Consider the following 25,866-nt stretch of genomic DNA (forward strand, 5'->3'; position numbering starts at 1 on the left):
GTGCTTGATGCCATTGATTTTTGCAAAGCCTCTTGGTTCTTTAACTTTTTTCAGTTTGACTCAGTTCAGATGGTTTAATGATCGGTGCTTTGTAAGCAGCTCAGGGTCTCTGCCCTCAGGGAGCTCCCAGATGGTGGGGGAGGCAGATGTGACGGCTCACAGTAACGCATGTGAACGTTGCTAATAGAGAGTTGCAGGGTTTGTGACGTGGATAGGGAGGCAAAGAATTGTACTTGGGATGTGCCGTGGATTGAATTGTGTCCCCCAATTGGCTAGGCCATGATTCCCAGTATTGTATGATTGTCTACCATTTTGTCATTTGATGTGATTTCCCTATGTGTTGTAAATCCTATCACTGTGATGTTAATGAGATGGATTAAAACAAATTAAAAAAAAAAAACAAACCCATTGCCACTGAGTCGATTCCAACTCATAGTGACCCTATAGGACAGAATAGAACTGTCCCATATGGTTTCCAAGGAGCACCTGGTGGATTCGAACTGCCAACCTTTTGGTTAATAGCTATAGCTCTTAACCACTGCTCCACCAGGGTTTAGCGGCAGTTGTGTTGATGAGATCTACAAGATAGTGTCTTAAGCCAATCTCTTTTGAGATATAAAAGAGGGAAGTGAGCAGAGAGACATGGAAACCTCATACCACCAAGAAAGCAGCGCCAGGAGCAGAGCATGTCCTCCTAGTCCAGGGGAAGATTGATGACAGGACCTTCCTCCGGAGCCGACAGAGAGAAAACCTTCCCCTGGAGCTGACAGCCTGAATTTGGACTTTTAGCCTACTGTACTCTCTATATATTTATACAGAGAATAAATTTCTGTTTGTTAAAGCTATCCACTTGTGGCATTTCTGTTACAGCAGCACTAGATGACTAATACAGGAGGGTCAGAGAAAGGCACAGCCTGGAGGACCAAGGCAGATACACACACGTAACACATACACGCTTGTTGTTTTGTTTCCTGGTAGGTGTGAAACCCTTCAAATGTTCTTTGTGCGAGTATGCAACTCGTAGCAAGAGTAACCTCAAGGCTCATATGAACCGTCACAGCACTGAGAAAACCCACCTATGTGACATGTGTGGCAAGAAATTCAAATCAAAAGGGACATTGAAAAGTCACAAGCTCCTTCACACGGCTGATGGTGAGTAAATGACTCCACTGTGAGTCTTTTTCCTCTAAATGTGTGTTTGGACGCTGCATCCGAGGCCAGGAAACTGCCCATATACCAGGAGGCAGGAAAGAGGGTGTGTCTCTTAGCTCTTGCTCTCTGAAAGAGCAGCGAAGCCCTTGCCCAGCTCATCCACAGCCGTGCCCTGGGCACCTGGAGTGAGCCTGAGGTGCTTGTTAAGTGCTCGTGGTGGCAGTGGGCACGAGAAGGAAGGTGCTTCAGGGAAGAAGGCATCCTCATGAAGCCTTGATACGTGGTTCTGGAAGTTTCTACCCTCTTCAACTGTTTCCACGTACCTGGAGCCTGAGGATTGTGAGGGGCACCCAGGACTCCACACGGTCTGGCTTTTTAAGTGGATGTTCTTACCATCTTCCTATATCAGAGGTCTGGTATTTTCAGGGAAGAATGGGGCTCAGTCTAAAATAGAAACAATATTTGGGCAAGTTTGACCTGGTGAAGTACACTTACATGGATCTCTAATTTAATTAATTTCTTTGAGAACCATTGATTGAGTTCTAATAGTGTGCCAGCCATGAAGATAGGCTTTAGGGGTACAAGGTCAGCAGGGAACAGTCCTGCCTTCAAGGGGTTTATAATCTGGCAAAGAGGACAGAGAGCATGCAGGCTGTGGTCAGGGTCGGTGCTGTGACGGCAGAGAGCTGGGAGCCCCGGGGAGGAGGGGTAAGTCCTGGCGGGCAGTGGTGAGGGCTGGATGGAGGGAAAGAAGGTTCGTCCTAGGGAGGCAGGCTGCTGAACCAGAACAGCTCTTTACAAAGGTTGATTTTACTAAAAACCCCAGTTGTGTGAAGGACTTGTGTATAGAGTGTGTAATGGGATAGATAAACTATATTTATACATATATTTATTGTTATTTTAATATAATTACATAAAAAATTAGAGTTTACTTTAAAAATCAAAGCAAGTTCAACAATTTTTGTGGGTTTTTTTTTTTTTTGCGCAAATTAGTTTCCCATTTGATAGTTTGTACATAAAGTGCTCTGTGACATTGGCTGCATTCCCCACAACGTGTCAGCTCTCTCCCTGTTCCTGTCCTGGGTTCCCAATTCCTTTCATCCTGATTTTCTGCCCTTTCTTGCTGCCTCATCTTTGTTTTGGGGCAAATGTTGCCTTTTCGATCTCGTATAATTGATTGTTCTAAGGAGCATATTCCTCTCGGGTGTCAACGATAATTTTTGATTTCAGAGCTAAGAGGATGAGAGAGCCATCGATGGGGTCCTACCTTTATTTTAGAATGTTCTGGAGAACCTGTCCTCTGTGTGAGCATTGTCACTGGTTGAGCCTGGCAGCGTCTAGTTGGATCCTGGGCAGGATTTGTTTGAACCTGAGGGACTCAATGGGGAGGCTGAGTGCTTGAATGGGATTCGTCAGAATTAAGGACCACAGGTTTGCCTAGGCCTGGGAGAAAGCCAAAATCACAACTATTAAAATTTAAGCAGTGCTCAGTAAATAGAAAACATCCATCACCCAAATGACTAAAAAGTCCGTGGCAGTAAAGCAGTCAGATCCTGAATTATGAACGCTTTAAAGTCATGTAATTATTCATGAACTCTCCGCCTCCACAAACAATCCTTGCCTCTCAGTTGCCTGAGCATTTAGCCAAGCACCGTGTTTTTTTGACATGACAGCACACTGCTCACTGAAGTCCCTAGTAACAGATGACTATAATGAAGAGGAGTTGTCCCCAGAGCTGGTGTGGCCTGGAGGGTCCATGAGGCCACAGGAGCCAGGAGGAGCTCGCAGGGCGTGGAGGATGCGTGGCTCCTGCCTGGCACTCTGCTGAAAGGCCTCCAGGAGGAGACAGGAAGAGTGCTGCATCCAGAGGACCCTGCGCTGAGTGTAGGTTCGGTGTGCGTGGAGTATCACAGAATCACAGTGGCCCGCACAGCGTGTTCTGCCTGACAGTGTACTTGCTTCTCTGAGTTCTGCAGCAGGAAGAGGAAATCAAAGAGGCAAAAATGTGGTTTCTGTAGCCAAAGCTTTCTAAAACGGAGAGGGAGTCCTAGGCGGTACAAACAGTTAACGCAATAGGCTGCCAACCAAAAAGTTGGAGGTTTGAGTCTAGCCAGAGGCATGTTGGAAAAAAGACCTGGTGATCTACTTCTGAAAAATCAGCCATTGAAAACCCTGTGGAGCAAAGTTCTGTTCTGACTCACATGGGGTCGTCATGAGTCAGAGCTGACTCGATGGTAACTTATTTAAGATTTTAAAAGGGAAAGACCTTCCTAAATTTGAAAGTCCTCATCCAGCCACTGTGAAATTTTTTCTAACAAAACTTTGGAAATTTGCGTTGTTTCTGTCCATTTTTTTTCCTAATATTTTTGAGAGGATAAGGTATTTGTAAAGTCGTGTTTTATTTTCAGGCACTCAGCAGCAGCCTAGGAGGAGAGGTATCAGTCACAGAGGCAACAGAACACCACTGGGACAGAAGGCCTACCTTGGGGGGCCAACTTTCTTCCCTATTTGGGGCCTCAATTTTATTAATCTGTGAAATAGGAGAATGAGACCTTCTCTTTCTTGGGTATCTTTTAGTGTTAATACCCTGATTCCAAGAGACAAGGGTGGAGGAGGCTAAAGGTATGCAAGTAAGAGGTGCTAAAATAGCTTTATACTTTCTAAACTGAAGGTGATCACTTCTTCCCAGGGCTGCCATGGCACCTTATTTATAATTCCCTTTTGACACTTACTATAGTCTTACGTTTTCTTGAGGGCTGGTTTGGTGAGTGGGGTATTAAGTCATAGACCAGTTGCTCCAATGCCATTGATGATCTATTAGGTAGGTTTAAGCAATTTATAGACTATTTTTTTCTTTAAAACTTCTTTTAAAGTTTCATCCACCGGATAATAGAATAATACATGTTTATTACAGAAACTCTGAAGAAAGTTTATTTCCTGCCTTGCCTATTTTTGGGTAATACTCATATTTTATCTTATTGATTTCTGAGGGCTCTTTGTATATTAATGCTTTGAATATTTTGCAAATATTTCCCTCAATTTATCATTTGCTTTTAAATTTTATGGTATTTTTTATATGCAGATTTAAAAAACTACAAATTTGTCAGTCTTTTTCTTTATTTTTCCTCCATGTTTTCTATATGTTAAAAGAAATCTCCCCACTTAGGGAAAAATTCTTTTATATATTTTTTAAGTTTTATTTTATGCATTCAAAATATTTATGAAGTTTAATATTCTTGAAATTTATTTTGGTGTGTGATGTGTGGTAGGGATCTTATTAGTCTGTTTCCAGTTATTAATTGAGTCAGCATATTTATAGAGAAATAACCCTTTCAGTGTTATTTTGAAATGCCAGAATATCCCAAGATGCTGGGTCTGATTCTGGGTTTTTTGTTCTATTTCAGTGATCCTTGTTGTGGTACATTGTCTTACATGGCATTTAAAAAAATAATTACAGGCAGTCCCCAGGTTACAAACCTCCAACTTATGGACAACTCATACTTGCCCTTTAAAAAACAAAAAACCAAACCCACTGCGGTCTAGTCGATTCCAACTCATAGAGATAGGGTAGAACTACCCCATAGGGTTTCCAAGGAGCCCCTGGGGGATTCAAACTGCTGACCTTTTGGTTAGCAGCTGTAGCTCTTAACTACTACACTACCGGGGTTTCCACCTGCCCTTTAGTGTTATGTAAATTTGCTCTCACTTTGAAGCCATTGAACCAACGGCTGCTCACAACAAACTGTCCATCGCAATCACCTTCACTTGTTGCAAGTGCAGCTTTTAAATCATTGAAAAGACTTTGAGCCCGTTCTTGCACAAAAGACAGACTGAATCAGAACCGTATGCACCTGATCCAGCTTACCTACAGATTCCTACAGACAGCCTGAATCAGAACCGTACGCCCCGGTCCAGCTTACCTACAGATTCCTACAGACAGCCTGAATCAGAACCGTACGCCCCGGTCCAGCTTACCTACAGATTCCTACAGACAGCCTGAATCAGAACGGTACGCCCCGGTCCAGCTTACCTACAGATTCCTACAGACGTGCCCAGGAACCTGTCTGCTTCGTAGGCCAGGCACTGCCTGTACAATTAAACACAAACAGGCACGCGCTATTCCTGCTTTTAGTGCCCCTTCTCCCCGGACTTTCCTTAGCTGTCATTTAATTATTATTACTTTGGATGAACCTTGCAATTGACTGACTGAGGTATGAAAAATCCCTTCCCCTTTGTGAAAGAAGAGAAGGACACTTGGTGCTGTTGCCATTTTACAACACCTGTAATGTGCTTTGAATTCTCTGGAGAGGTGTGGTCATACTAATCACATGGTTGCCTCCGTGAGGCCGTCAGCTTTTACCACAGGATTAACTCTTAATTCAGAAGCAAGCATTGCTCTAAAGCCAGCCTGAAATTATCTGGTTTTAATTGTAGTTATTGTATCAGAAGTAATTCAGTTGGTTTTTCCAAAAGAAGCCTTGTGGAGTAGGGTAGAGCCAGAAAGGCCTGCATTTGAGTCTTGTCTGTCACTTCCTAGTAGGGTGACCTTGGTCAGATTGCTTCTTTGAGCCTTACTTTCCTCATCAGTAAGATGGGGATACTTATCGCTCCCCACCTTGCTAAGTGGGCTTGAGGATCAGATGACAGGAAGTGGCACCTGACAGTTGCCTGGAGTTTCTCCTGCTCTTTTGGCTGTTCCTTCTCTGTCTCCTTTTCTGGTCCCTCCTCATCCTTCTTCATATTTTTTTTTTCCTCTAATTAAAAAAAAAAAATTTTTTTTTTTTGCTGAGAATATTCACAGCAAAACACACACCAACTCAACTGTTTCTACATTTACAATTCAGTGACATTGGTTACTTCTTTGAGTTGTGTGACCATTCTCACCCCCCTTTTCTGAGCTGTTCCTCCCCAATTAACATAGAATATTTTGATCAGAGATTCTATAGAAGATTCTTGATCAAAAGGGGGAAAATGCAGAGCAGAATTTTAAATTCTCATGGACTCCAGGCTTTCTGAGCCGTGGAGGCTGGATGAGCCCTTAAAGTATTGCCCTGAGATAATCTTTAAACCTTGAACCCAAAACATCCCCTGAAGTCATCTAAAAACCAAACAATAGTCTAGCTTAACTAGTAAAGAAGGAGTGCCTTGATCCACCTATGTCTTGGAAGGCCCAAGGGCTCAGTCTATCACTTCTTTTCTTTCTATACTCACACCCTAGGTGATCTCCTCCAGCCTGCTAGCTTTAAACCCGATCTATTCTGAAGACATCCACATTTATATCTCCAGCCCAGTCCTCTCCCTCAAGCTCCTGACCTGTATCTACAACTGCCCACTCAGCGTCTTTACTTGGGTGTCCAAAAGACACCTCAAACTTAACATGTTTAACCATGAGCTCTTGGTGTTCCTCCCAAACCTGCGCCTTGTATGCTCCAGGGTCATCCGACTTAGTCTGTAAAGAGATAGTGAATATTTTAGGTTTTGCGGCCCACATACAGTCCCTGCTCCATATTTTTCCTTTTTTTTTGTTTTGTTTCGTTATTATAAACCTTGAAAATCATAAAATTCATTCTTGTAGGCTGTATGAAAACAGGGCACAGGCCAGATTTGGCCTGAGCCGTGGATTTGCTGACCCATGGTTCACCCCCTCTCAGTGAATGGCGGCTGGTTTTCCAGTTGCTTGGGACAAGTTTTGACACACCCACATCTGGTCCTTAATGAATTCTGTGTGTTCTCTCTTCCACACAATGCAGAATCTTATCACTTCTCATCATCCCCGGTGTCTCCTCTTTTGTCCAAATAAATGTTATTCCTTGGCTCCTTTCTTCCAGTAGCCTCCTAACTGGACTCCCTACTTCTATCCTTTTCCCTACAGTCTGTTCTCAACACAGCAGCCAGAGTGATCTTGTGGGACATTGGATCTCATCACTCCTCTGATTAGAACCTTCCCATGTATCTCCTTTCATTTGAGTAAAAGCCAAAATCCTCACGCCACCCTGCCTGATCCTCCCACCTACCGTGTCACCTTTCTTTCCTCATCACCCCCAGGCTCTCATCTCTTCAGACATATTGGTCTCCTGCTGTTCCTAGAACCTGCCAGGCCCACGTCCTTTGAAGGACATTTGATGCAGCAGGCCCACTAAGACAGTACTCTTCCCCAATATTCTAATTCGACCTCATTCATGTCAGGCTTTACTTAAGAGGCATATTTGCAGGGAGCCTTCCCAGCTGTGTATCTAAAGTCTCTGTTTGGTCATCTAGGGCTGCTGTAACAGAAGTATCACAAGTAGATGGCTTTAACAAGGAGAAATTTATTCTCTCACAGTCCAGTAGGCTAGAAGTCTGAATTCAGGGTGCTAGCTCCAGGGCAAGGCTTTCTCTCTCTGACGGCTCTGGAGGAATGTCTTTGTGATGTATCAGTTTTCCCTTGGCCTGGGAGCATCTCAGCACAGGAACCTAGGTCCAAAGGACGTGCTCTGGTCCCGGCACTGGTTTCTTGGTGGTATGAGGTCCCCAACTCGCTGCTTGTTTCCCATTCCTTTTATCTCTTATAAGATAAAAGGTGGTGCAGGCCATACCCCAGGGAAATGCCCTTATATTGGATCAGGGATATGACCTGAGCAAGAGTGTTACATCCCACCCTAATCCTTTTTAACCACAGGTAGAGATTATGATTTATAACACGTGGGAAAATCACAAAATGGAGGACAACCACACATGGCCTAACCGAGTTGACACCTATTTTGGGGGGACACAATTCAATCCATTACAGCCCCCAAACCAAAAACCAAACCCACTGCTGTCAAGTCAATTCTGACTCATAGTGACCCTGTAGGACAGAGTAGAACTGCCCCATTGTGTTTCCAAGGAGTGCCTGGTAGATTTGAACTGCCGACTTTTTGGTCAGTAGCTATAGCCCTTAACCCCTGCACTACCAGGGCTCCATCTAAAGTCTCGATGACCCACCAAATAATCCACACTCCCTTCTGCGTTTCCCAGGTTTCTCTCCATAGACTTACCTTTTTCTGGTGTACTGTGTAGTCTCCTTATTTATCATGTGTCTGTCTCTGCCACTAGAACTGTCCCACCAGTTACTCCATACCCTCTCCCATGTTCCTTACAGTTTCGCCTAAGATTTAACTTCTCTAATGTCCGCCAGGCACTCCTTGGAAACTCTATGGGGCAGTTCTACACTGTCCTATAGGGTCGCTATGAGTCGGAATCGACTCGACGGCAATGGGTAGGTTAATGTACTATCTAGTTTCCTTATTTATGACTTTTCTGTCTCTTCTATTTTTTTTTTTTCTACTAGAAGTAAGCTCCCTACACAGGGCTTTTTTATTTATTATATTTTGTTCTGTATTCCTAGCACCTAGAACCCACCCAGCACCTAGAACAGTGCCTGGCATATAGTAGGTTCTCAGTAAATACCTGTTGCTTGAAAGAGTGAAAAACAGTTGTAAAATGCCTTATATAAAGTGATTGGAATGTGTAGCACTTAAGAAGTACCAGTGGTTTTCTCCATCTCATCTCTGAGACAAACCAAACCCAGTGCTGTCGAGTCGATTCCGACTCATAGCGACCCTATAGGACAGAGTAGAACTCCCCCATGGAGTTTCCAAGGAGTACCTGGTGGATTCAAACTGCCGACCCTTTGGTTAGCAGCCATAGCTCTTAACCACTACACCACCAGGGTTTCCGTTAGTTATGTTAAATCAAAGGCTTGTGACTTGGAGCCCTTGCGACTTAGGTCTTTTAAAATATGATAGCAGGACTCACTTATTAAATGAATCTTCTTGTGTATCTTTTAATGAAGTAAGAATTGAGTAATTGCCTTCCCTTTTGCCTGCTTGCAAATCTAAGTTTTCATACTTATTGGTTTATTTAGAGAACACTGGTGGTGCAGTGGTTAAGCGTTCCGCTGCTAACTGAAAGGTCAGTGGTTCAAACCCACTCAGGAGCTCCGCAGCACACGAGACCTAGTGATCTGCTCCGGTAAAGATTATAGCCTTGGAAACCCTAAGTGGCAGTTCTACTCTGTCCTGTAGGGTCAGTGTGAGTCAGAAGTGACTAAACAGCACACACCAACAACCATCCTTGCTTATTACATTCCTAATTCCCAAGGAATGTATTACTGTACCTTAGAAAGGATAGGTCAGGTTTCAGTTAGGAAAGTTTGCCAGTCAGTATGTACAGAGGGGAGATAGATCTGTAAAGGGCCCAGTTAACCCCTTTGCATGGATGCCAACAGTTTATGAGAATGTAATGCAAAGTCATGCTGTAAGACGTCACTCCCTTTTTGACTTTAGAGAGGACCTAGACGTGACGTGTGGTCTAGAGGTTTATACGTGGTTCTTCCCACCCTGAGCATAGGAGAAGGGTTAAATGGTGCAGTGCTTTATGTCTTGTAACCAAACACAAATTCTTTAATCATAAAATAAAAAGCGCTCTGAAGTTCAGTGCTCATTCCTTTGGGTCCTCCCCTCCCCACAACCCAACCTTCCCTCATACATGTGAGTCAGGAAGAAGCTTTCTTGTGAAGTTTACAAAGGGAACGGTCCAGGCTTCAAGCGTTCTTACATGTCTAATAGTTAGCCAAGTAGGGAGGCCAATATGGAAATCGAGTCTGAGAGGAGGCAGTGGCCAGTGTTCCCATTTTTCCACCTATCATAAAGATCCCGTGTATACACACTGAAGTATTCTAGGACAGGTAGTATGGAGTTGTTTTTTCATTTTCTCTTCTCTCCTCTGTCCTTTGAGAAGTAAAATCACTGAAGATAAAGCATCTCCCCTTATCCCACGGTCTCTTCCTTCCAGAAACAACCGGGAGCAAGTAAGAAAAGGACCTGGGCTGCCAGCTTGGCTGATCTTACCAAGCTCATTTACCAAGGAGTGAGCCTGGGCCCTTGCCAGTGCTTCTCACCCTTCCTTGTACTCACCCCAGGGGCAGAGAGTGGGTGTGGGGGCAACTGCCTTGACCACTCCACGTTTCTGTTACTTATTTCTGTGGGCTGGCCATGGGTAATGGGCAGGAGACAGACGGTTGGTTTCAAGGCCCCAGGACACCACTTTATAAGTACATCCTGTTTGGGTCCAAGGGATGCTTTATATCTCAGGTTTTTATAAACCCCAAGATCCCTTGGGAATAACTGAGCCCATTCTATAAAATGAACTACGTTGTTGTTGTGGTTGTTAGGTGTCATTGAGTCGATCCTGACTCATGACGACCCCATGTGACAGAGTAAAACTGCCTCATAGAGTTTTCTAGGCTGTAATCTTTACGGGAGCAGATCACCAGGCCTTTTCTCCCATAGAGCTGCTGTGTGGGTTTGAGCTACCAACCTTTCAGTTAGCAGCTGAGTGCTTAACCGTTGTGCTCCTTAAAATTAACTATACAGCTTACCGACAGTTAACTTAGACTAGTGTACAGATTTAACTGTTGAATGGGTCTCAGTTACCTAAAGCCTCTCACCAGGGTAGACAGGGCTCAGCTGCAGAGGTCTGGTGCAGGGTCTGCGCCTTTAACCCGTCTGCACCCATTCGCCCTCCTCTCCTGTCACCTGGCTCCCTGCTGCCATTTTCTGCTGCATTGCCTGGCCTGCCGCTGGTTCCTCTTGGTGTCAAAGCTGGTGTACTAATTACAGAGAGTCGCCAGTGTCTACATCTGCGCTTGCCTGACGTTCAGCCTTTAAAGCACAGAGACGTCCTAAACTGTATTTTGATGGCTGGAGCTATTTCTGTTCTGATTTGCCATTGCACAAATTACTGCAGATGCTGGAGCTGTGAAGATACGTGCTCTGTACAGCGCAGGTGCAGAGTGCCTGCTTCGCTTCCTGCAGGATGTGCTTCTCACATCAGGTGGCAAACCTACATGGCCAGGCTATGTGGGGAGGCAGTGAGGCGGCATGGGAAAAACCACGGGCTGTAGAGGGCAGACCCCGGGTGGAACCACTGCCTGCCTGTGTGGCTTTGAACAGGCGGCTTCATCTTCCCCAGTTGTAACGTGGGTGTATCCGTTTCCCATGACTGCGGTAACAAGTTACCCCAAACTCAGTGGCCTACAAACCACACACACTTACCATCCTGCAGTTCTGGAGGTCAGTCGTCCAATCAGAGGCTCCTGCACCCTGGGGCTCATGAGCCTGCTCTCCATCTTCAAAGCCGACAGCAGTGCCTTCAAGTCTCCTTCTAGCCCTTTGCTGGCATCATTAAGTCTCTTTTCTCTGACTTTAACCCTCCTGCCTCCATCTTTTAAGGACCCTTGTCTTTGCATTTGGCCCACCCAGATAACGTGGGACAATCTCCCCATCTCAAAATCCTTACCTCGATCACATCTGCAAAGTCCCTTTTGCCACATAAGGTGACATTCACAGGCCCTGGGGGTTAGGATCTGAATGTCTTTGTGGAGCAGTCCCCTGGCAAACAGTTAACGTGCTCGGATGCTAACTGAAAGGTTGGAGGTTTGAGTTCTCTGAGAGGTGCGTCAGAAGAAAGGCCTGGCAATCTACTTCAGAAAACCACTTACTGAAAACCCTATGAAGTGCAGTTCTCCTCTGACACACATGGGGTTGCCATGACCCAGAGGTAACCTGACGGCAGCTGGTATCTTTGTGGAGGGCATTATTCAGCCTACCCCAGTGAGGTTGTGGGAAGATGAACTGGGTTTAGCCTAAGTGTTCGGTAGATGTAGGTGTACCTTTCATGGTCAGTGTTCTCATAAAAACCCAAAAAATAGTCCTGACATTTCTCAAGGACACAGAGTGAGAATGGATGTTTGTAGTGGTCAGTCTAGGTCATCTAGGAAAGACATCACTAGATTGTATCCCCCCACCACGATGAAGGTGGAGTGCAATATTAATATTCAAAAAGTATCTGTGTTGAAAAGGTAAAATCAGTTTTCTGAAGAATTTAGTTAATGTGAAATATTGTCTTTCCCAGTAAGACTGGATAAATACTCACAAAACTAGAAAAAAAAAAAAAAAACCCACTGCTATGGAGTTGATTTGACTTATGGTGACCCTATAGGACGGAGTAGAACTGCCTCATAGGCTTTCCAAGGAGCGGCTGGTGGATTTGAACTGCCAACCTTGTGCTTGGCAGCTGAGTTCTTAACTACTGTGCTATCGGGGCTCACAAGGGAGCATTTTTACTTTTATACCTCTAGGTGTTATTGCTAATAACAGTTTAGATTTATGAAAATTCTTTCTCTAAACATTTTAATGCTGCTTCACATTTGAAGTACACATAAAGTTCGATTTGGCAGGCATGATTTAATTTTACAGGTTATTTCAAACAAGTCGCCTTAAATCGGAAGGAATTTTCCACTGTTCTCTTTCTGTGTGTTCTGATGGAATCCAAGTGCCGGAAGCCCAAGGTGGTGGTTTTATTTTCCTGTGACGGTTTAAGTTGTTTTCTGCCATTCCACTCCTCCTTACTTTGATACAGAACTCTGTAAAGTGACCAGGCATCTGGAACCATCCTCAGGGAAACTCATCAAGCAGACAGGGATGGAGTAGAAACAAAGGAAATGCAAGGATTTATGTGCTCACTAAGTTCCGGTCCCCAGACGGGCCTTCCTGTATCCTGGAACGGGCCCTCCTACGGTCACCTTGTTTTGCAGAGCAGAAAACTGAAGTTTGAAGTGTTGATCACTCAGCTCCGGAGGTCCAGGGCAACTCGAGTGCTTTAGTGCTTCCGTGTCCCTCAGGGGGCTCTATCTTAGCTTCCTGGGGCTGCCTTATAAATACCACAGCCCAAGTGGCTTAAAACAACAGAAATGGATTCTCTCGCAGCTCTGGAGGCTGGCAGTCCAAATTTGAGGTGTCAGCAGGGTCATGCTCTCTCCAAAGTCTCGACGGGAAGATCCTTCTATCTTTTCCAGCATCTGGTAGCCCCAGGCAGGGGCAGATTATCCAGTAGGCAAGGTAAGCACAGTGCTTACCTTGCTTACCAGATCATCTGTAGTGAACAATTTCACCTTTTTTCACCACATCAGAGATTCTGTTTCTAAGTATGGCTAGTATCTGTCTCTCTCCCAGCCCCACAACACCTTCCTACAGAATCAAAGCCTCTTTTCAAATTTACAATCCCTGACAGGGACGGATGACCCAGGGAGCAAGATAAGCGTGGGCTTACTTGTGCTTACTTCCTAATCTGCAGAGACCAGTTTCACATGGGTTTCACAGATTAGGAAGTACAAGAATCCCATGTGAAATGGTTCAGTGCAGATTAGGAAGTAAGCACAAGTAAACCCATGCTTACCTTGATTATTGAGTTATCCACTTCTGCCCCAGGTGCTCCTCCGCTTGTGGCAGCATCACTCCAGTCTCTGCCTCTGTCTTCACCTGGCCGTCCTCCCTCTGCATCTGCATCTGCGTCTTTGTGTCTTCTTCTCTTCTTATTCGGGACACCACTCATATTGGACTGGGGCCCACCCAATCCAGTATGACCTTAGGTTAACTAATTACATCTGCAACGACCCTATTTCCGAATAAGGTCACATTCACAGGTACTGGTAGTTAGAACTCAAACATATCTTTTTGGGGGCCGACAGATCAATGCATATCAGGCTCCCTCCCTCTACTCAGATAACTCCGTTGAGCAGGGAGCCCTCAGCCAGGCAGCCTCTGTTGCTGTGCCACTCTCTCCTCCCATGTTGTTAAGTGGCGGCGAGGTGATTTCCACTAATAGAGACCCGTGTGACAGAGTAGAACTGACCTGTAGGGTTTTCTTGGCAGTAATCTTTATGGAAGCAGATTGCCAAGTCTTTCTTCCGTGGAGCTGCCAGGTAGGTTTGAACTGCCAGCCTTTTGGTTAGAGGTCAAGCACTTAATAGTGAAGCGCTTAACCATTGTGCCACCAGGGCTCCTTTCTGTCATTCCATAACAGAAGGAAATTCAACAGGAAGGGCAGTCCCAAGTCCCAGGGTTTGGGTGTACTTCTCTTTACATAATCCAAAGAACCCATTGCTATCAAGTCAATTCCGACTCATAGCAACCCTGTAAGACAGAGTTTCCAAGGAGTGCCTAATGGATTCAAACTGCTGCTGTAGCTCTTAACCACTGTGCCACATAACCCAAGGCAGAATAATAAATATTCCCGTTCCAATAGTCCCCCTCCAGGTTTTTCTCCCCCACCGTAACAGGAGGAGCTGAGTAACTCTCTACTTAGGTAAGGGAAACAAGGGGCGCTTGTGGTGCAGTGGTTAAGAGCTTGGCTGCTAACCAAAAGATGAGCAGTTCGAATCCAGTAGCTGCTCCTTGGATACCCTATGGGGCAGTTCTGCTCTGTCCTGTAGGGTCACTATGGGTCAGAATCAGCTGCTGAGCAAAGGGGAGAGCTGAGCGCTCTCTGACCTCAGGCCCTGTTCTTTCCTTTACTGTCTGGTGCCACTTGAAGCCGACACCCAGTCGCCAGACCCAGGCCCATGCTAAAGAGCTCACAGTTGAGCTTCGTTCTGTCAGCCAGCTGTCCATGAGATGCTGGCTGAAGGGCTCACGTTGGACGAAGAAACAGACTCCTTCCAAAAGAAAACTTGAAATGGGAACGTATTTGCAAAGGTGGCACCACACCTGTGAGAGATGAATAGAAATAGTGGAGATGACACTCCCCCCCATCTTTGAAGGGAAGTTGTAGCAGATCACACAGCTTTGAGGGAGCTGATGGTGAAATATTGATTCCAGAATGAGCCGCAGTATCTGCAGTGGAAATCTCCAGCAAGCCTGGCACTTGGGAAGATGCCTGGCTGCAAATTGTGTGGGTAAACAATGCTGATTGTGGGTTTTTCTTCCCTCCTGCAGCAGCAGCCTGCACAGTCTACAGACTGTGTGGTGTAATCCTCAAACCTTATCCCTGAGCTGAGGGACATCACTTTCCCGTGTGGTGTAATCCTCAAACCTTATCCCTGAGCTGAGGGACATCACTTTCCCGTCTTTAATTTGATGCACATTCCCGAATGCCTCCTGGGGAAGGCAGCCTGACTCTTTTGTTCTTGTGTTTTTTTTTTTCTTTTTTAAAATGAAAGTGTCACATACATGCAAAGAGTGCATAATTCACAAATGTACAACTCAGTGAATTACCGCAAAGGAAGCACACCTATGAAATCGTATCCCAGGGTAACCAACAGAACACTGCCAGCCCCTCAAAACCGCCCCTCGGCCCCGCTCGCCATAGCTATAGCCCCGTCCTCTTCACAGGTAACCATACGCTGACTTCTAACGCCATAGCTTTGTTTTGTCTGTCTTTGGACTTTCTATAAATTCATTCCTGCACTGTCTGTGCTGTTGGGTTTGGTGTCTTTTCACATCCCGTTTTTCAGCTTCATCTAGATTGTTGCGGTTTTGACTTTTAGCATCTGGGTCCCTGGTCAAATTGGAAGAACTTCACACCTAAATGAAATTCTGAATCCCGGAGTTTGTGAAAGGAAAGCCTTTGTCACTGCCATTAGCATTTTTCATCATGGCAGTGTTTTTTTTTTTTTTTTGGCAGTAAGCTTGGTGTGCTTTCTGCAAGAGTGTTTTTCCAAAAAGTGGCATGACTCAGCATTCTTCCATCTTCCTGTTGACAAGACTCAGCTGAGAATGACTTTTGAGTGTCTACAAAAGTTAAGTCCTGCCTCCAAGGACAGGAAGTAGCCATCCCTGAGCTTAGACACTAAGGTGGGCCCTGATCTCTGCAGGCCCTTCACGAAGAATAGTGCCCATAAGTCAGCCTGTAGCTGGTCAGGGCTGCGTGGTACTTTAAAGACAGTGAACTTTTTTTGAACATTCAAGTTCAGAAATCATTGACATCATTTTAGGGTTCTGTGTTGAAAGACCTGTCTTTCAACCCTTTCAAGGTAGACGCTAATGGTCCTAAATACCTTTTTGTTGCAGTGTCTTAGTTACCTAGTGCTGCTGTAACACAAATACCACAGGTGGGTGGCTTTAAAGAACGGATATTTATTTTCTCACAGTTACAGAGGCTGAAAGTTCCAAGTCAGGGTCTTGGCTGTGTGAATTCTTTCCTTGTGGGTGGTTCTGGGCGTTCCTTGGTTCCTTGCCTTGTAGACAATTCTCACGTAGCGTCTGTCTCCCGCCAGGTGTGGGTACCTCTGTGTCTCATCTGCTGTTTGTATAACACAGATGTAATGAGGTTTAGGGCACTGATATGGCCTCACTGATGTAATAAAGAAAACCCTATTTCTAAACAGGATCACATCCACAGGTAGAACTGCCCCATAGGGTTTCCAAGGAGTGCCTGGTGGTTTCAAACTGCCGACCTTTTGTTTAGCAGCTGTAGCTCTTAACCACTGCGCTACCAGGGTTTCCTCCACAGGTAGAGGGGTTAGGATTCCAACAGCTGGGCAACATTAAAACATAACAGAAATCCAACCCCTTCCTACCCATGTGCCACAATTCTGTCACCTAACAAATAAATTATTCTTTTTAATGTTCTTTTTAATCTTTATTCACGTTCATATAGAATGAGTACATGGTTGTGATTCAACTATAGATATTATTCTTATTATTTTAAAATTAGTATTATATATATTATCATTTATTCTATAAATAACAAATCTAAGAGTTGTGGAATATTACGTCAAAGTGATCCATGAGTTACATAACCTATTGTTTACTTTTGAACAATGTTCTTGTTATTATTCCCTTTTTCCTGTCATTTTTATAACTTGCGTGGCAGGAAAAGCTTTTCTTAAACAGAAATCTTTTCTTCTTTTAAATTAATTTCTTAGGGTACATTTCCATGAACAGGAAGGTTTTTTATTTTTTTATATTGTACTTTAGGTGAAAGTTTATAGCTCAAGTTAATTTCTTATTCAAAAATTTATACACATATTGTTCTGTGACATTAGTTGCAGTTCCCACAATGTGACAGCACACTCCGCCTTTCCATTCCAGGTTCTGTGTGTCCATTTGACCAGTAGCTATCCATCCCTTCCTGCCTTCTCATCCTGCTTTTGGACAGGAGCTGCCCGTTTGGTCTCCTGATTGAACTAAGAAGCATGTTCCTCATGTGTATTATTTTTTTGTTTTGTAGTCCTGTCTAATCTTTGTCTGAAGAGTAGGCTTCGGGCATGATTTCAGTTCTGGGTTAACAGAACGTCCAGGGACCATAGTTTTGGGGATTCCTCCAACGGTGGTTATTTTATTTTGGTTATTTATTTTGGGAGCCCCTGGGTGGCGCAAACAATTAACCACTCCACTAGTAGCTGAAATACCACAAGTGGGTGGCTTTAGGAAAGAAATTCATTCTCTTAGAATTTAGGAGGCTAGAAGTCCGAATTCAGGGCACGGGCCCTAGAGGAAGGCCAGAGCCTTTCCCTAGGCTCTCTGTCCACTCTGGGGAATCTTTGTCTTAGCTTCTCCACCATTCTTCTTGGTGTTTCTTGGAGATCTCCATGTGGCATCTGTCTTTACCCAATTTGTGCTTGCTTCTCTGTGCCTCGTTTGCACTCTTTGTGTAGGAAAAGTGAGTAGGTTTAAGGCACACCCTACACTGATGTGGTTCCATTAACACAACAAAGAAAACCCTATTCCCAAATGGGATTACATTCCCAGGTTTAGGGGTTAGGATTCCGACACACGTTTTTGGGGGACACAGTTCAATCCATAGTGCTAGGTATGTTGTGTGAAAATGAATTACTTCTTTAGCAATCACCCTCCCTTTTTTCTTTCTAATCCTTTTGTTTTCCTGGGGTGCCCTGCGATTTGCATCCAGAGCCAGCCTTTGAATGTTCATCTCCCAGCCCTTTGAGGTCACTATAACCTAGAATAAGTACTCAGCATCACTGTCATCTCTCCCTGTAATTCTCAAGAGTCTTTTGGTGGAAAACGATCCGGTCATCACAGTGCATTGCTCTTTTCTGATTAGTCGTGAAGCTGCATTCCATTATTTTAATTAGGCAGCAGACGATCATGTCAGATGCTCTCCCAGGCCTGTTTGATGAGTTTTGTAGTGGTTGGTGCAAACGTTTGTAATATTTATTGCCAAGGCTCTGATACCTAAGGAAAGGGTGGCTTTTAGGAGCTGCCAGCGTTCGCTCTCCTGCGAGCCTTGGGAGTGTATCTGTAAAAAACTGACCCTTGGCCTCAAATGAGGCAATTCCATTTAGTCATTTTGGGATTGCTTTTGAGCACTTGGAAACCCTGGTAGCATAGTGGTTAAGAGCTACGGCTGCTAACCAAAAGGTCGGCAGTTCGAATCCACCAGGCGCTCACTGGAAACCATACGGGGCAGTTCTACTCTGTCCTATAGGGTCGCTATGAGTTGGAATTGACTCGACGGCAATGGGTTTTAGGTATGGGTTTGAGCACTTAATGTTTTACTTTTTGGTTCAAGTGGCTTGACACCAAGTGACAGAATATTTATCAACTCGGAAAATGGCTGTCGGCTTTCCTCCCCATCTCTGGATGTGGAGAACCCAAACTCCCTGTAGGCAGGCTGCCCTGCCCAATGATAATCATTGAGGTGATCCATGGGTCAGCAGAGATGGGCGTGTGCAGTCCGTGGCCTTCTGTTTGAACAAGGATGCTGCTCTTCTGAAGAGTGTTGTTAACGTAAGATGGACCAAGCTTCCTGTTAGTTTCTTGGTCAGTTCAGTTTAATAAAATGATCCATATGTGCCAAGTACTCAGGTGGTGGGGGCACCAAGATGGCTAAGAAACAGTGCCTGGCCGTGGGCAGCGGGTGGCAACCCAGACTTGTGAACAGGTAGTTACAATGCTGTAGAGTCGGGGCCCTGGCAGAAGTGTGTGGCCAGTGTGGGATGGGAGCTTGAGAAGGGACTAGCTTTTAGCATGGTTTCTGGCAGGGCTTCAAACAGGTTCATTCCTGTTTGATGCTTTGCTGAGAATTTGTATTTCTACCCCAGATATAGTGGAAACCCTGGTGGTGTACTGGTTAAGTGCTACGGCTGCTAACCAAAGGGTTGGCAGTTTGAATCCACCAGGCGCTCCTTGGAAACTCTATGGGGCAGTTCTGCTCTGTCCTATAGGGTCACTATGAGTTGGAATCGAGTCAACGGCACTGGGTTTCTGGGTTTACCCCAGATATACTGAATCAGAATCTACATTTTAACGAGAGTCCCAGGTGATTCTTTTGTATAAGTAAGATTTTAACAAGATTTCCAGGTGATTCTTGTGTGTATATGTAAGAATCATCGGGGCTCTTGTTAAAATGTAGATTCTAATTCAGTATATTTGGGGTAGAAATGCAAATTCTCAGCAGGAGGTCCAACTGGAATGAACTGGTTCAAAGCCCTGGTTCCTGGAGAAGCTCAAATTGAATTTTGAGTTAAGTGAAGGATGGCAGTACATCCCAGCCACAAAAAAGGTTAGCAAAGGCCCTGGGGGTCTGAGACTGCAAAGGCATGATGCGGTGTTTGCAGGAGTTCTGTGTTATAGAATCTAGCATACAGAGGAGACAGGCAAAAGAGGAAGTCAGAAAGACAGAGATATTGATTGATGGATTGATTGATTCTGATCTTGGAGGGCCTCTGTGCCATGCTCTGTAACTTTGACTTTGTCCCACAGTTGGGGTTGTTGGTGGGTTTTATGCAGGAGGGCCGTGGAAGGGCTTCTGCTTTAAATCATCTGGATGGATGATGGGCTATCAGGATGGATGGACGATGGGTTATCAGAATGGATGGATGATCAGGATGGATGGATGGACAGATGGATGGATGGATGATGGGTTATCAGGATGGATGGATGGATGATCAGGATGGATGGATGGATGGATGGATGATCAGGATGGGTGGATGATGGATGGATGGATGATGGATGGACGGATGGATGATGGGTTATCAGGATGGATGGATGGATGATGGGTTATCAAGATGGATGGATGGATGATGGATGGATGGATGGATGGACAGATGGATGGATGGATGATGGGTTATCAGGATGGATGGATGGATGATCAGGATGGATGGATAGGTGGATGATCAGAATGGGTGGATGATGAATGGATGGATGGATGACAGATGGATGGATGGGAGATTAGCATGAAGAGTTCAGAAACTTTTGCCATTGTCCAGGAAAGATAATGGGGAGGGTCTAAGTTCATGTTGAAGTATTGGAAATAAGGAGGAATACAGAGTCATGAGAAATATTTAGGAGTTGAAATCAGGTGTTACAAAAACAAGGTAAGTGAAATTGAGGGCAGGGAGATGTTGAGGAGGCTACCAGGTTCCTGACTTGGGTCATCAGGTGGGTCATAAACAGGAAAGGCTGGAGGTGGAAACTGTTTGGTGAGGAAGATAATGAGTCCAGCTTAGGACATTTGAGGCAGCTAAGTGGCTAGTCCATCAGATAGTTGGGTAATCAGATATCAGGGTTAGGGAAGAGGTCAGACTAGAAAATGCAGATTTTGACATTAACAGTTTATAAAAGCCCATAGCAAGCAATTAGGTGCAAGGATGCTTGCAGAAGGAGAAGAATAGGTAAGTGGGCTGGGCCATTGTGGAACGTGAGTCTGCAGAAGGTGGTAGGTGGGAGGGAGTGCCTCCAGGGTACGAAGAATGGATAGTCAGAGAGGCTCAGGTAGGCAGTGGTGTCCTGGGTTGCAAGGAACAGAGAACCTCTAAGCATGGAATGTCAGCAGAGACACATGCAGTAAAGTGTCCAGTAGCATAAGGGCTGACACCCGCCCAGTGGCTTGGCATCATGGAGTTAATTGGTTACCTCAGTGAGGACAGATTTTGGGTGAGCTGGTGCCAACAGCCAGTTTCCATTGACTTGAAGGGTCTATAGGAAGGGAGAATGGAGACTGCCACTTAGGCAGCTCTTCACCAGCTGGTATAAGAAGGAAAGGTGCGAGGCCTGATGGGAAGGAGCCAGCAGAGGCTGTGGTTGCAGCAAAGACTGCTTTTTGAGCCACCGTTCTCACCCTGACAATTGACTGCTACCTGAATCAGGATTGAGAAGCAGGTCATATTTATGTGTGATTGCACATGTTTGCGTTATTGCAAATTAAGTTTTACTTAAGCTGATCAGGAGCAAAACATGTAATACACTGTGTATATCTGTGAATTGATTTTTAACATGTGTGCCTATTCACCCCATTTTTAAATATTTACATATTGCTAAAACATTAACCCTCTTAAGATAGCAGTGTTTGAGGGTCTTCTGTACACCTACTGCTCGCTTATTGACCGCCTTGTTATTCGACATTGCACGTTTATGACAATTGTAAAAATCTACTCTATGGCTGTTTTCTGCATTAATGAATACATCTGGCAGTAACAAATGCTGAGGTGCGAGGCGAGAAAAACATTGGCTGTGATGGTTAAGGTTATGTGTCAGCTTGGCTGAACCGCGATTCTCAGTGGTTTGGCAGTTATGTAATGATGTCATCCTGTGTTTTGTGATCTGGTGTGGTCATCCTCCATTTTTGCGTAACACCAACTTTCGCGTAATGACCTGGTCTTTGGGACCTAACCACATCAGCAAGTGAGGAGTGGATGTAATTTTCTTTCTGTCATTGTCTCAAATCCACCCTTGACACCCCTCCCAGAGGTAGAAGTTCTAAAACAGACTTCTGCTCCCGTGCTGAGTTTCTTTGTACAGATCCTCCTGGCTTCCAGGATACCATCTTCCCCCCTCAGTGAGATGCTCTGGGCTGTGACATTCTGCTCCAAAGTCTCTGCAGGATGAGCTCTCTTGGTTGGCTCCAGCCCTCTCTTTAGGCTCTGGAGAAAGTCCCAGCTGCTCCAATGTCCTGACCACCTGGGGTCCATGCCTCCGTGCTCTCACCCATGCACGTCCCTCTCCCTTGGTGCCCTTTCCTCTCATCAGCTGGGCACACCTGTGCTCACTCTATAGGCCCCCCCCACCAGGTACATTGCTCATGGAATCTCCCCAGGCGGAGCAGGCTGGCCTCTCCACGATCAAGCTTCTTTCCGTTCCCACCACTTTGGGCTCTGCTCTTGAGTGGACAGGCTGTGTGTGTTTGTGCATGTTTCTGCTAGTTTCTTCTAGATTCTGGACTCCCAGATGGCAGGGACGTCTCTGTGTGCCCAGCTCCGTGCCTTGCTCTGAGGTCACACGTAGGGACTGTCAGCCGGCTGTGCTCACCTGGTGCTCCCCTTCTTTGCAGGGAAGCAGTTCAAGTGCACGGTGTGTGACTACACGGCGGCCCAGAAGCCACAGCTGCTGCGGCACATGGAACAGCACGCCTCCTTCAAGGTATGGGGGTCTGGCAGGCAGATGGGTGCTTGGGCAGAGGGCATCGCTCTCCACAACGAAGGCAGAGGAGCATCCTTTTATCACCTTGGGCGTTATCTTCATTTTCTGGTCTCCTTGGATGGTACCCTTTATGCTCGCTCCCTTCAGATACGTAGCATGTTCTCTGCACTTTGGAAACCAAGGCAAGAAACAGTGTGTGTGAGGATGTCGGCCTGGGAAAAGGCAGGCTGTTTGCAGGAAAACCAGAGCGATGTAGAGGAAAGAGTATAGGCTTTAGGGATACACGTGTGCGCTTTCAGATCCTGGATTGTCTCAGGGAAATCACTCAACATGACAGGTGTGGAAATGCCCACCTGGCGGACTGCTGTAAGAGCTGGAGAGAGTGTTCATGGGTGCCCAGCCCGGCACCCCTCACATAGCAGGGGCTCAGGAGATGGTGACTCGTGGTGTGCCTTAAATGCCTCTCATCAGTGTTTCTTCAGTGCAGGTGGTCAGATCTGCTTTGCCACTGCTTAGGGTGCAGGTATTGACAGCAAGAACCGTGTCCAGTGAATTTGTTTTCTGAAATATTCTGCTCAGTACTTGGGTAAGCTTGGCCCTGGAAATCGATGCTGACTCTGATGCCGGCGTATACACACGAGAAGTAGAATCATCAAGATTTGCAAACATTTCGCCCTAAAATGTTTGTTGACGTTGTGTCCAGCTCTAAATCCCTGATGGTAGAATGTGGAAAGAACTCACCTTTCAGCTTGTGGCCCTTTCCTCCATCCACAAAGCCAGCAGCAGAGCATGTCTTCTTATATCTCTGTCTCTGACTCTACTTTTCTGTCTCCCTCTTCCACTTTTAAAGACCCAAATGGTTAAAGGCTAGACTACTAGCCAAAAAGTTGATGGTTAAAACCTACCCAGAGGTGCCTCGGAAGAAAGGCCTGGCAATCTGCTTCTGAAAAGTCACAGCCTGGAGAATTTTCTGGAGCACAGTTCTACTCTGCACACACGAGGTTGTCAAGAGTGGGAGTAGCCTTAACTGCAGCTGATTTTGTGATTACCTTGGGCCCACTTGGCTACCCCAGGATGATGTCTCCGTCTTAAGGTCATCTGATTAGTGACTGTAATTCCATCTGCAGTCTTCATTTCCCTTACCCATGTACAGTAGCATATTTACAGTTTCTGGGGCTAGGACTTGGACATATTTGGGGGACTGTTATTCTGCCTACCACATTCCCCTCACTTTTTTTTTTTTCTTCCCTTCACATCTACTCTGTGTCAGAAAGTTTTCATCAAGGTCAGAATATACGTAGCCTGCACACCCCACACCTCCCTTCATACCAGTGGCAAACATTACTAAGAAATCAAGGCTTGTGTTTTTACTGAGCCTACTGGGGCCTGAAAATCCTCAAGCCAATACTACTCATCTCTTGTCGTTTGCAAGATGAAGCTAATTTGCTTTTCCAGATCTCTTTCTCTGTCTCTCTCTCTCTCTCTCTCTATAAATAACCCACTGCTATCAAGTCGAAAAAAAAAAAAAAACTTTTTTTTTTCTATCAAGTCAGTTCCAACTCATAGTGACCCCGTAGAGTTTCCAAGGCTGTAAATCTCTACAGAAGCAGACCGCCACATCTTTCTCCCGCGGAGCTGCTGGTAGTTTTGAACTGTGGATCTTTTGGTTAGTTGTCGATTGCTTTAATCACTTTGCTGCCAGGGCTCCATATGTGTGTGTGTGTGTATATATATGTGTGTGTCAGGAAACATTGGAATAAGGACAAACTCCTGTATTGTGTATTTCTAAGATAAAAGTAATATGTGTTCACTCCGTAAGATTTGCTGAGTGCTTTTTGATCCCTTACCTTGGAGAATGTGTTGATGTGATATTATCGTTTTTACATACTTGATATCATACTGTAAATGCCAACTTTTTTGATGGAGATTGAAAGCATCAGCTTTATTGCTGAGACAGCTTTATTGAAGAACGTGGCTTCGGAGAGCGGCCAGATGGTTTGCTAAGAATATTTTACTTCAGAGCTAGACAGGATAACCTCCCAGGCAGAGGCAGAGCTGGAGAGTCTAGCTGCAATTATAAATCTTGCTCTTTTTATTTATAATCATTTCATGGGCATTTTCCTGTTCCATGAAAATGTACTCATAAACGTTTTTTTTAATGGCTGCTGAAGGATGTCTGTATCATGGTTAATTAACCATTCCCTGCGTGATTAGATAGCTCAGTCTTTCCCAGGTTTTGCTATTATAAATAACTCTATAATGGACATCTTCGTGTTGAAAGCATTCCCATGCCATCCTAGAGCCTAAAGGGCTGGAGCACCCCCAGTGAGGCCTATTGCTGCATTGAGAAGTCACAGATAGTGACAATGTTAGGTGTTGTTGCAGTTGCAGTTAAAATGCATTCCGGGGTAGAGCTGACACTGTCCACTGAAAGTACCAGAGGGGGTGCTTGGCCAAGAGAAAGCAGTGGTGAGCCAGGAGTCTCTAAGCACAAATAGGCTTGCTCCTTCAGTCATCTGGTCAACGGCTTGTTTCCTTGCAAGTAAATAGCCCACACACCGTTATGTAAGGCAGTGTGATTGATAAGTAGGAATCACCTTGTAGGTTTTTCTTTGTCTTGTAGACGCACGCTGACCCGTAGCTCTGTTATATAATGGAGAAGTGTTCTCTATTACAGTTGGTGATATTAGAATCATGACTGAGAAGAAAGCAGGGCTGGTTGATTCAGCAGCAATATCCTTGCCTGTGAATCAAAAGTGACTTTCTTTTTAAATAAAGTTGACCTTTTCGTTTAAAAGAGACACTCATTTAAAGAGGGGATTCTTTTGCCAACCTTACATAAATCATCACGTACATAGTTTGTTATATGTTCGTATTCACTGGGATTCATTACTGCCACTTGCCATTGAGTTGATACGGACTCCTGACACCCTTGTGGGTGCCACGGTACAGATGTGCCCCGAAGAGTTTTCAGAAGTGGATCGCCAGGGCTTTCTTCACTGGTGACTCTGGGTGGACTTGAACCACCAACCTTTCCGTTAGCTGCCGAGCACGCTCACCGTTTGCACCACCCAGGGGCTCCCTGGGATTTATATAACCTATGAAATATTGAATTGTAATGACAGATTCTGAAAGGAGCAGTTGTGCTGTTTTCCCTTTTGTCATCAGAGGCATTGAGGTTGAGGTGGGAGGTGCTGATGAGACAGAGAAAGAAAATGTCAGAGGAAAGACGAATCGGGGCTTGCATCAGAACCCCTTACAAAATGGGTCTACAGATGTGCCATTTTAGCTGATTCTGGCTGCTCTGACTCGCTCCTCACATTGTGTGCTTGCTGGATTCACCTATTGATTCTAGTAGACTACCCTAGATTTTTCTATGTGAACTTGTTAGATACTGAAAGCTGAGAATGGCACTTCAAGATATATTTTTTAAAAATCCAAGAAAAAATGATCAAACAGCTGGAATTATTTTCCTTTTCATGCTTTTTAATATTTATTTTTGTGAATGATGATCTTATATTAAAAATAAACT

The 25,866-nt window shown here is 45.0% G+C and overlaps 1 protein-coding gene across 23 annotated transcripts in view; it reads left to right on the forward strand.

Moving 5' to 3' along the window:
- ZFAT (zinc finger and AT-hook domain containing) overlaps positions 1-25,866 on the forward strand; it is a 336,678-nt gene that overhangs the window by 229,481 nt on the left and 81,331 nt on the right. For all 23 annotated transcript variants that reach the window (XM_049854202.1, XM_049854213.1, XM_049854217.1 and 20 more), the window contains 2 exons: positions 979-1,152; positions 22,246-22,334. In XM_049854202.1, the coding sequence (XP_049710159.1) occupies positions 979-1,152; positions 22,246-22,334 (263 nt within the window). The remainder of the gene's footprint in view (positions 1-978; positions 1,153-22,245; positions 22,335-25,866) is intronic.

Source organism: Elephas maximus, chromosome 15, assembly GCF_024166365.1.
Source record: "Elephas maximus indicus isolate mEleMax1 chromosome 15, mEleMax1 primary haplotype, whole genome shotgun sequence".
NCBI lineage: Eukaryota > Metazoa > Chordata > Mammalia > Proboscidea > Elephantidae > Elephas > Elephas maximus.